At 64.9% G+C, this 10,868-nt stretch overlaps 2 protein-coding genes across 3 annotated transcripts in view; one reads left to right on the top strand and one right to left on the bottom strand.

The window, feature by feature from the left end:
- GLIS2 (GLIS family zinc finger 2) overlaps positions 1-10,868 on the top strand; it is a 300,390-nt gene that overhangs the window by 275,934 nt on the left and 13,588 nt on the right. The gene's annotated exons all lie outside the window — the stretch shown is intronic.
- TFAP4 (transcription factor AP-4) lies at positions 961-10,514 on the bottom strand. 2 transcript variants are annotated; one of them, XM_049791165.1, is made up of 7 exons: positions 10,339-10,514; positions 5,838-6,003; positions 5,212-5,310; positions 4,484-4,654; positions 4,015-4,152; positions 2,366-2,524; positions 961-2,245 (listed from the first exon to the last, which is right to left on the bottom strand). In XM_049791165.1, the coding sequence occupies exons 1-7, from the start codon at positions 10,425-10,427 to the stop codon at positions 2,051-2,053; spliced, it is 1,017 nt and encodes a 338-aa protein (XP_049647122.1). In that variant the 5' UTR covers positions 10,428-10,514; the 3' UTR covers positions 961-2,050. The 2 variants fall into 2 exon arrangements, with proteins under 2 accessions (XP_049647122.1, XP_049647121.1); XM_049791164.1 differs by lacking the exon at positions 10,339-10,514 and adding an exon at positions 8,097-8,288.

Below are 10,868 nucleotides of genomic sequence, written 5' to 3'. Positions count from 1 at the left end.
GAGATACAAGGTCACCAGCTCATGTCACCCTCACTTGTAGGGGACGGCCATGCAGCGCTGTCCCCAAAGCCTGGTCGTGGCAGAGTGGCCCCTGGGCTCCATCACTGGAGGAGCCACTTTTGGAGGGCCATGGCTGTGGGAGGAAGACAACAGCCCACAAGCCCCCTGCAAGTGTGGGAGCAGGGGGAGCCCCCGGCTCTGAGATGGGGGTGATGGGGAGGGGAAAATGGTGGGGGAGCAGGCAGGAGCCGGCCGTCGGCTGGGCACCGTGGAGGGCCATGGTGTGGAGGGGGAGCAGGAGAGACCCATGGCCATGGGGGGATGCCGAGAGGTGGGTGACCCATGGGAAAAGACAGGTGCCCCCCCCAAAAAAAGCCATGGAGGAAGATGGGTGCCTCGACCCCCAACAGAGCCAAAAGGCAAGCCAGCAGCCCCACAGAGAGCCACGAAGAGATGGGTACCCCCCCCTAAGCCACAGGGACACCCCAATCCTGGAGCACCACAGGTGCCATCCCCAGGGCAGGGGGACACAAAGCCTGACGCCGGCCCCCCACCCCAGCCAAGCTGCCTCACTAAAACGAGCCCCAGAGCCCCCCGCCCCCATCTCAGCAGTGAGCTGAGCCCTGACATGCTCATAGCACATACGGGCTGCGCTGGCAGCACTGAGCCTTTAAATATAGCCCAGCCGCTCAGCTGGAAACCTCGCCAGGGCCGGCATCCTTCTGCCTTTGCCTCCTGCCCACTCCCTGCCTGTGATTCCCAATGCAGGCAGCGCTCCCCTGCCCTCCCCACAAGCCCCAGGTCCCCTGAGAGGGACCAGTGTCCCGCAGGAACCGGATCCGTCCCTGTCCCCATCCCCTCCCACAAACGTTAACACTGGGACCGAGCTTCTAAAAAACCAAGTACAAACTTTATTTTGTTTCTTTACAAAGGCACGAGCCTCTTTTTTTTTTTTCCACTTTCTTAACAAAATAGAATAGCTTCTCAATCAACACAAAGACCTGAAAATTGTAAAAAAAATACAAAAAAAAAAAAAAAGGGAAAGGAACCGAGAAACAGCTGCGGCTGGGGGGGAACCTACCAAATACCACCAAGGCTCTACACACAACTGGCCTAAAACCCTACAGCCGGGCGGGGGGCGGCAGGGGCAAGGGGGGGGGACACACACAAAATGGGGACCCCCCCCCCCCCGCCCGCCACGACAGACCCAAGCGACACAATCACGAAATAGAAAAGCTCTTCGGAGCTGACGGACCCCGTGAACCGGATTAAGTGCTTAAAGGAGGGATGGGAGCAGGATGAGGGGACAGGGATGGGGACAGGGACAGGGACAGGGGTGTAAAATCATTCCCCAAACCGCCATCCCCGTGTCAAGGAGGTGGGCGTTGGAAATGCCGGGGGGATGGCACATGCCAGCCCTCCTGCCTGTGCTCCGGTGGCATAATCCCGGGATTTTTTTACTCTCCAAAGGGGTTTTCTCTGCCCCATGCAGGGTGCAGAAGCTGTGGTGGGGCTGGTTGTACCCCGAAGCTGGGGGTCCCTGTCCTGCCTTTGCTGCCGTGTCACTTGGCATCTCCCCCCTGCTTAAAAATGAACATTTAATTAAAAAAAAAAAAACACAAAAGAGGAAGAAAAAACAAATTAAGATCCCAACCAAAGGCCCCGACCCAAGGGAATGCCATTGGGAACACTGGGACTGCTGCCAGGTTGGCAGGATACCCCATGGGTCAGTGGTGGGGGGGCTGATAAAACAGGGTGGGGGGCAGCGACCCCCCCCATCCCTAACACTCCCCCGCCACTGTCCCGCTGCGCCCCAAGCCCCCCGCATCCCTGTGTGGCCGCCCTTGAGCGCCCACCCCCCCCCAAGCTGCCCCCCCCGGGAGCTGAAGGGTGACCTTTGCCTGCTTCTAGCGCTCTGCTTTACAGTATTGGAAAAAGGTCATAAAAGAGACCCAAATCGCGTTGTATTTTTTAAAAATTTCAGCATATTCTCTGACGTTTCCCCCCCACCCCACCCCGGCTCCCCTCCCCAGCTGCCAGCCAGGGGGTGTCAGGGCAGCTCCCCGTCTCCCGAGGGCTCTTCTTTGCTCTGGTCCATGGAGTCACTGTCGTTGCCCTCGGTGTCGGAGGCGGTGTCGGAGGCGGAAGGCTCGGGGCAAGCGCGTGCCGGCGTCACGATGACAGCACGTCTCTGCTCCTCTTCCTGCAGCTGCTTCTCCTGCGTCCCCTCAATGTGTTGGATCGCCTGCCGAGGGCAACCGACTGCTGTCAGGACATCGTGTCCCCCGCTCTGATTCACCCAAGGGGGTTCAGAAGCCCTCAAAGCCCCCGCCCCCACTGTGGTCCTCCCCAGTGCCCCCCTTACCTGAACGATGGTGTCCAGGTTTTGCCGGGACGTGGAGACTGTGTTGATGACAGAGGACGGGCCCATGGTGACCACAGTGACGTGATGGGAGGGAGGCGGCGCTGGAACGATCACGGTGGGGTGGTGGGTGGGCGCTGGGGGAGCATGTGATGGCAGGAGCTGGGGAGAGAAGCAAAATCCCCCGCAGTCAGCACGGACCTGGGCACAGCAGTGACAGGAAGAGCATCACGCTTGTCTGCGGAGTGCAAACTCCTTTGAGAGCCCATAAAAGCTGAAGCAGCAGCTCAGCTGCTCCGGTTCACCTGTCCCAGATGGACGCGAGAGGGTGCCAGCTGAGAGCTGCCATCACCTTAGCTTTGGCAAAGCGGAATGTGAAGGATTGCCCATACCCTGAAGGGGAAAAGATTTGGGCTTTTAAGCCAGGAGAGGCAAGTGCCAGCCCTCCCATCGCCCTGACCTGCGCAGCTGGGAACCCGCCGCACCCCTCGGAGATCCTCATTAAATCAGCGGATGGGAAGATCCGCCCTAGCAGGAGGCTAAGGAGAGTTCACCTAAAAATAGGCTGAACTTCCCCGGGAGGCGGCCAGGAGATTCTGCGGGGACGCAGCTCCGCAGAAGCCAAAGGAGGGAGGAAGCTGGTTTTTCTCCCTCCCTTTGAAGGTCCCCAGGCCAGCAAGCCCCAGGGCTGAGCTCGAGGGCAGCAGTGAGCAAGGACAGGGTGCCGGCACCATGCTCGCCTCCTCACTGCACCAGGCTGGCGTAAGGCTCCCCCAACCGTTGGCAAATCCAACTGTGCCGGGGGAAAAGTCTGAAGGCTCCTATCCCCCGCAGTCCTGCCACGTCTGCCAGGCAGCACCACCTGCCAGCTCGCTCGCTCCCCTTTCCCAGCCTGGCAGGTGGCAGGGAGCAGTTTGGGGGTCCCCAAAACTCAGTGGGAGTCACCCAGTGAGAGGTAAACCCCCAGAGATGGCCTCCAGGCTGCTACAAACCACCCACTCCAGCACGTGGAGCATCACCTGCATCAATTGCTGGCAGCAGTGTCATCAGGACTGCTGGCATCACCCACGGATGGGTTGGATACCCGTTCATCGCCCGAGGGTGAGGAAATGTGGCTGGTGGGAGCTGGAGCAGGACCGCAGCTCACTGGAGTGGGAGCTGCTCTCCACCCGTGACCAGCAGGAAGAACCTAGCGGGGAGGGACACAGCGCCGTGGAGGGGCAAGTCGAGGGCGGCCGCATCCAGCACCTCCCAGCACAACCTTGGAAAGCCAGGGGCTCACTAGCACCAAGCTGAATCCCTGCCTGCCAGAAAGCAGCTTTTCCCATACAAAGCCCTCCACACCAGGGAATGGAGCCGCTTGGAAGCTGCCATGGCATGGTCCAAGCCTGTGAGTGCAGCCCCCCTAAGCGCTGCAGGGGACCGTGCGCCAACCTTTTCCCAGTTCCCCAAGTGCGAGAGCTTTGCTGGGACATTGCTGTCCAACTCAGCTAGCCCAGAGGAGGTGCCAAGCACATCGCCGAACCGCCCCGATTCCCTGTATTTCACTGCCCGTGTGCCTGGCTGCACCGCTCGCAGGGTGGGAGGCTACTGGGATGTCCCCATGGGTGGGTTATGGCCAGGGTGGGCTGGGACAGCATCCACACACTCACCTGGGTTCGTATCTGCTGCTCGCGCTCTAGCTTCTCCTGGTGCAGCAGCCTCACCTGTTCCTGCTGCTGCTGGAGCTGCACTTGCTGAGCGATCACCTTCAGCTTCTCGGGGTACATGTGGGCCTCCAGGGAGCGAACCTGCCAGCAGAGAGAGCTCCAACATCGGTGGGGAGCCCAGCCTGCTCCCAGCATGGCACCCCCCCAGTCCCCAGCTGTGGGCCGTACCCCTCCATGGGGTGGCCACAGCAGAGCCAGGGAGCCCGTGGCCAAGCGCCGAGCAAAGGTGGCCAGAGCAGATGACCCATTACACCCCCTTACACCACGGCAGTGCCGGCGTTGCTGGTGGGGGTTCCAGCTCGGCCGTGGCAGAGCCCGCTAGAGGGCGAGCCCGCCCTGCGTACAGCCAGCACGGTGCCGCACAGGCGGCAGCGCCGCAGCTGCAGCCGGATCCGGCCCCGCATGGCCTCACCTGCTCCTCCAGCATCATGCGGACCGAGCGCTCCTTGTCCAGCTGCTGCCGGAGCTCGATCATCTCCCGCCGCAGATCCTCAGCCTTCTCATCCTCCCAGATGTCTGGCGAGCCGATCCCCTCATCTTTGTCCTCCGCCCGTCGCCGTTTCGGGGAGGAGCCGCTGAACTCCTGCCGCAGGGATGCAGTGTCAGGGAATGGGGACCAGCCCTGATGCTCCCCTGCCATCCGGACCATGTCTGGGTGATGCCACCCCCTTGGCCAGCCCCAACACAGCTCCCTGCGGGCAAGGGTCTCCCGGGAGACCTGGGCAGCACATGGGGTTGACACCTGGGGACGGACGGGCTCTTGCGCCCTGTGTGTGCCCATCCCCCTGGTCCTCACCCCCCCAGCCTTGTGCAAACCCACTTCTCACACTGTGACACCCAGGACAGTTCAACCGGGCCACCCCATAGCCGGAGCTGCCACCGGGCCATATCCCGATACCCCAAATGGAAAATGGGACCCCAGCCCTTCTCCTCCTGCCAGGTAAGGGATGCCAAGTTGAATAGGGCTCCCCTGCCCTGCCAGGAGGGTGTGAAACATCTCCGTTCCCCAGCTTATCAGGGCAGAGGGTCTTGCCCCGACCACAAAGAACAGCAACTATGTTCCCTCCCCGGCCAGCTGTCCCATCCCCTCCTGACCCATCCCCTCCCATCCCATCCCTGGGGCGCACAGGCAGGCGTTACCTGGATGAACCGCTTGAGCTGGGTGTTCTGCTGCAGTAGCCGAGTCTTCTCCTGCTCCAGGGAGAAGATGTACTCGGCAGTCTGCTGGAGGATGGCCGCCTGCAGGAGAGCCGGGAGGGGCAGGCTGAGGCAGGAGAAACTCCGGCGTCCCCCCAACTCCCCCTCCTGCTGAGCTCTCTCCCTGCCCAGGAGGCAGCAGCACCGCTCCTTGCCCAGCTCCTGTGTCTCCATCCAGGGTCTGCTTCACCCCCAGGGCTTCCCTGGGATTTCTACCACAGCGAACCTCCAGTTCACCCATCTCAGGAATCCAACCAGCTGCTAAGTGCCACCTTCTCGCCCATGCACAGCGGGGCCACCTTGTCACCCAGGCACATGCCACCCTGCTCCTGGGGCACTGGGTGCTGTCACACGCACCCAGCCCGCTCCAGGACATCAGGTTTGCGACGCACACCTACCCCACCACTGCAACCTCCCCAGAAGAGACCTCCATCGCTGAAATAACATATGCAAATATCCCCAATTATTCTTACAGCCCCATCCTGCCAAAAAGTAACACCAAAAACCTCTGCGTGCAGGACTGGCATCTGCATCCCACATTGCTGCAGCCCCGGTGACGTCCTGCTCACCTTGCTGAGCTTCTCCCCGTCCGTGTGTGGGATGAGGGTTTTCAGAGACTGGAAGCCAGCATTGATGCTCTGCATCCGCCGTCTCTCGTTGCTGTTGGCGATTTCCCTGCGTATCCGTCGCTCCTGGTCCCGCTGGGTCTCCGGAGTCAACGGGATGTTAGCCAAGCTGTGAGAGAGGCACGGGGTTAGGGAGGAGGGGGTTGCACCCCTGCCGCCAGCTTGCCTCCACCGGGTCCCCCCTTGCTTTGCAACGATGATGCCGAGCCACCAAAGGGATGGGAAACACAGAGCGGATGATGGCTGCAGTGCTGGAGAGCACAAAAGCGGCTGGGTGGGTTTCTCCAGCCTCATATCCAAAGCTCTGGGGGATGCATCGACCGAACGGCAGCCCCGCTGCAGCCCCGTGTCTCTGCTGGGCTCGGACAAGGGCTGCCCAGCACCAGCGCTGGTGGCAAGCCTGGGCGGGTGGAGCCGAGGGAAAGGCAGGGCACAGCACGGACCCCCGGACGGGCAAGGCAGGCTGCAAGCCGGCCGGCTGGGTCCCTGCGGGGCCGGTCGGCGTGTGTGGCCCCAGGAAGGCGGCTCCCTCCTTCCCGCCCCACTGATGGCTTCCAGATGACAGCTCCCAGCAGAGAAGCCCCCGTCCCACCCCAAGCCGCAGCTCCTGCCTGCTTCCTGCCGCCGCCTCCTCGCCCCCCGCGCCCTCGCCCTGCAGATGGGCTGGGAAATACCTCCCAGAGCCGGCAATGCCGCTGGCAGCAAGCAGGGATGGCGGCAAGAAGGGCTTCAGCCGGCCAAGGCCAACACGCATGGGTGCCCGGCACCAGCCCTCTGAGCAAAGCCCACCGCTGTGGGGGTCCAGCTTCTTCAGCCACACCCCGCTTCTTCCCCAAGACAGCCCAGGGAGCAGGGCAACCAAATCTTGGCAAGGGTTTTGGATCGTGGCAATGGTAAGCCTGCTGGGCAGTGGCCAGCACCAGCAATTAATAAGCCAAGCATCGGGGCAATAGCTGGCCATTACGCCAAAGCAACGTGACTGGCAGCCCCCGCCACGCCACCGGCCGTTTCACCTCCCTGCTGCTGCCAGCAGCAGCTCTCTCCAGGGTGCACGCAAGCACCCAGCACCCACCAGATGCAAGTCAGGCCGCCGGCGCCAGAGATGCTGCAAGGCACCGAAGACTAAACACAAGGGCCAGGCTGCCGGCGCGAGGCGAGATAAGACGGGCTTCGGCCTCCAGCCCAGGTGCCCGGCGGCTCCAGCATGGGGAGACGGGCCCATCCCACCCAGCGCCTTGCCAACACTGGGCTGGAAAGCAAAGCCCTGCCTTCCCTGTGAGGCCATGGAGGAACCACGGAGGTTTGGGAGCCCAGGGTTCTAAGCAGCAAAGCCAAGCCCTGCTCACAGCACTGCTGTGTGCCCAGGGAGTGCCTTGAGCCCTCCCAGGCCACCCATCGTCTGTTGCGACCAGGGAAGGCACCGCAACTCCTCCAAGATACACAGGGACAGGGAAAGATCCCAGCTCATCCAGGACGGATGGGAAAGGATCCCAGCTCAGCCCAGGGGGATGGAGAAGGACCACAGCTCAACCCAGAGGGATGGAGAAGGACAACAGCTCAGCCCAGAGGGATGGAGAAGGACAACAGCTCAGCCCAGGGGGACAGGGGAGGATCTCAGCTCATTCCAAGGGGATGTGGAAGGATCCCAGCGCATCCCAGTGGGGTGGGGAAGGATCCCAGCTCAGTCCACAGGGCCGGGAAGACTTTTGTCCCCAGCCACCGAGGCAGTGTGTCAGTGCAGGCTGGCGCTGGGTGCCGAGCACTCGCTGCACTGGATCCCTCCCACGGAGCTCCCAATAGGTGTCCCGGGTGGTGTGGGGCTGGGATGGGTGCCTGGGGGTCTGGCCCACTTGCCGGGAGCAGCTGTCTGCATGTAGACCAAGAGCTGCCTATGGTGGGATTGCGGCACAGGGCTCCAATCTGGCAGTGGCCAGCACCTGCCTCCCCGCTCCCGACAAAAACCAGCCCCAAACTCATCCCCAAACTCATCCCCAAAATATGCCAAACCCCAGCAGGTCTCAGGGATGTTGCCCGTTCATACGGACAGGGTCTGTCCCTTGTCTCCTTGCAGTGATGCCTGGTGGGGCCAGGGAGCTGGCCAGAGAGCCACTCTGGGATGTTGGACCGCCAGCCGCGGCCACGTAAAGGGAATGGGACGGAAAGGCCAAGGACTGGGAAGCGCGGAAGCAGTTTCTTAAATACCGGGGAAGGAGGAAGAGCCTGCTTCCTCGCCGGCAGACCTCCCGCAACCTGCGCCGGCTGCTCTTCCTGGGAAGAGACCTGAGAAGTGACAGCAAAATACAGAAAGGGGGAAAAAACCCATGCATTCAGAAGTGGGCCTGGCACCCAGCACCGCCAGGGATGGGGCAGGACAGAGGCAGGGGGAGCGGGTGGCACCCACCGGAGCGCTGGCACAGGAGAGAAGCCCCTGGAGTGTCCCCAGCCCGGTGGGGTTTGGGTCAAGCAAGTAGAATTTGCTCCTTCCTGCCCCGGTGGCATGGCAACCCCCAGCACAGCCCGGTGGGGATGTCAGAGCCAGCCACTGCCGCCGCTGCCTGGCGAGGAGGCTGGGGGCTCGGCAGGCCCATGGCAGATACCCAACTCTGCCCGCTCGTGTCCACCGCTGCCCACAACTAGTGCTGCGGTTTGTGCCGGTGGGTAGGGGAGGCATGGCCGTGCAGGCAGGGTGTCCCCAAACTTGCAGGCAGGGTGCCTCAAGCTCCTTGAGGTCACAGGCAGGGTGTCCCCGAGCTTGCAAGCAGAGTAGCCCCATGCTTACACGCAGGGTATCCCCAAGCTTGCTTGCAGGCAGGGCGTCCCCAAGCTCCCTCAGCTTGCAGGCAGGCTGTCTCCGAGCTCGCAGGCAGGGTATACCTGAGCTCGCAGGCAGGGTGTCCCCGAGCACCCCGAGCTTGCAGGCAGGGTGTCCCCAAGCTCACAGGCAGAGTATCCTCGATTTCGAGGGCAGGGCATCCCCCAGCTCCTGGGGGGTGCAGGCAGGGTGCCCCTGAGCTCCTAGAGCTCCAGGCAGGGCGTCCCGGAGCTCAGGGCGGTGGAAAGACAGCAAGGCTCCCCCAGAGCTCTGCCCCATCCCGGGGGCGGGCGTGGGGCCGTGCAGCCCCCCAGCCCTGGGCAAGATGGCCGCATTTCCCTGCCCCAGGCGGTTGCCCTCCCACCCAGGCCACGGGCCCACGCCGGGCCACAGCCACCCGCAGTGACTAGCGTGGGGGACCCCGGTGAAGCCGCCCCACCGCCCTGGATCCCTGCCCCGCAGCTGCACCCCCAGTGGGCCTCGGGTGTGGGCATCCCCTGAGCATCACCGGGCACAGCCCCCCACCCCAGGTGAGCCTGTGGGGCAGCGGGGATGTGGGGCAGGACTGCCCCCGTAGGGGGGTGGGGGGGAGAGAGCGTGTGGGCTGGGGCAGGGCTGCCCCACAGCGGGGCTAGGCCTGGAGGGGCCGGGGCTGCCCCACGGGGCCCTGAGGGGCCCGCGCCACCCCACACGGGTAGTGGGGCCTGGCTACCGAGGGCTGCCCCACCGCGGGGCCGGGCCCCTCGGGGTCCGAGCAGCCCCACAGGAACTCCACGGGCCCGGGCTGCCCCACAAGGGCCCCTCGGGGCACGGGCTGCCCCCCCCGGAGGCGGCAGGGCCCGGCCGCTCAGGCCGGCCCCACGGCGGGGCAGGGCCCAGAGCGGGGGTGGGGGGGAATCCTGTGCCGCCCCGCGGGTCCGGGAACACCGAGGGCCGCCCCGCGTGGTCCCGAGGGGCCTGGGCCGTCCCCCACACGCGTGGCGGGGGCCCGTCCGCCCGCCACCTTCCCGCCCCACCACCACCCTCCGCCAGGCCCCGCCGGTTCGCAGCGGCCCCCGTGGCTCCAGCCCCATCCCCGGCCGGTGGTGGTGGTGGTGGTAAGGGGCGGGGGGGGGGGGGCTCCCTCGATCCGCCGGGGCTCCCCCCGCGTCCCCGGGCTTTGTGCCGCCGCCTCCCTGCACTACATGTCCCGGCAGCCCCGGCCACGACCCGCCTCCTCCGGGAGGGCTGCAGAGTCACGGCCAGGCCCGGCAGTAAACACACACACCCCCCCCACGCACACTCCGCCGGACCCCCCCCACTCCTTTAAACACCCCCCCCCCTCCTTCCAAAAACCCACCCACAGCTCCCCACGGGGGAAGGGGGGGGGGGACGAAGTGGGGGGGGAAGCGGGCGGGCGGCGCCTCCCCCCTCCCGGCCACGCGTGGCCGCCCGGCCCCATGTGCGCGGCCGGGACCACGTGCGGGCGGTGGGGCTGCGGCGGCCGCGCTGCGCTTCTTCCCCCCCCCCCCCCCCGCCATCAGTTCACACACCACCCCCCCCCTCAAAAAAAAAAACCCCACCCTAAAAACGCAATTTATTTTTTTTTCTTTGCTTTTTCCCCCAAAGCCGGGGTTCCCCCCGCGCCCCCACCTGCAGAGCCCGCCGATGACCTCCTTCTCGGATTTCCTGAAGTGCTGCAGGGAGGGCACCTTCTGGGCCGGCACCATGAAGTACTCCATGCCGGGGAGGCGCGGGGGGGGAGCGGCCGGGCCCGGCTCCGGCTCCGGCTCCGGCTCCGGCTCCGGCGGCCTCTGCCTGCGGCTCAAGGCGGGAAACAGCTGGTGCGAGCGCGGCGGCTCCCGCCCGCCCGCCCGCCGCCTCCCCCCGCCCGCCCCCGGCGGCGCCGCCTCCGCCAGCCACCGGCCCATGTAAACAAAGGACGGCGCGGGGAGGGGGGGAGGGAGAGGGAGCGATCCCCGGCACCACCCCCCGCGCGGGGGGGAGGGGGGGGGCTGCTGTCCCCCCCCCCCCCCTCGCCCCCCGATCCCGTCCTGACCCGTCTTGTCCCCGTCCCGTCCTGTCCCGTCCCCGTCCCGTCCCACCCTGTCCTGACCCGTCTTGTCCCCGTCCCGTGCCGTCCCATCCTGGCCTGACCCCATCCCGTCCTGTCCTGGCCCTGT

Source organism: Accipiter gentilis, chromosome 33, assembly GCF_929443795.1.
Source record: "Accipiter gentilis chromosome 33, bAccGen1.1, whole genome shotgun sequence".
In the NCBI taxonomy this organism is placed as follows: Eukaryota; Metazoa; Chordata; class Aves; order Accipitriformes; family Accipitridae; genus Astur; species Astur gentilis.
Note: the sequence above shows the minus strand (reverse complement) of the source record. Positions and strands in the feature narration are given on the sequence as shown.

Bases quoted from the DNA above. Each gene is read 5' to 3' on its own strand.
- TFAP4 (XM_049791164.1), bottom strand. From the start codon at position 8,221: ATGCATGGGTTTTTTCCCCCTTTCTGTATTTTGCTGTCACTTCTCAGG. The intron at 6,004-8,096 runs GTATTTAAGAAA...CCTCTCTCACAG, and splicing joins AGGCTCTTCCTCCTTCCCCG to CTTGGCTAACATCCCGTTGA. The intron at 4,655-5,211 runs GTAACGCCTGCC...TCCCTGCGGCAG, and splicing joins AGCTCAAGCGGTTCATCCAG to GAGTTCAGCGGCTCCTCCCC.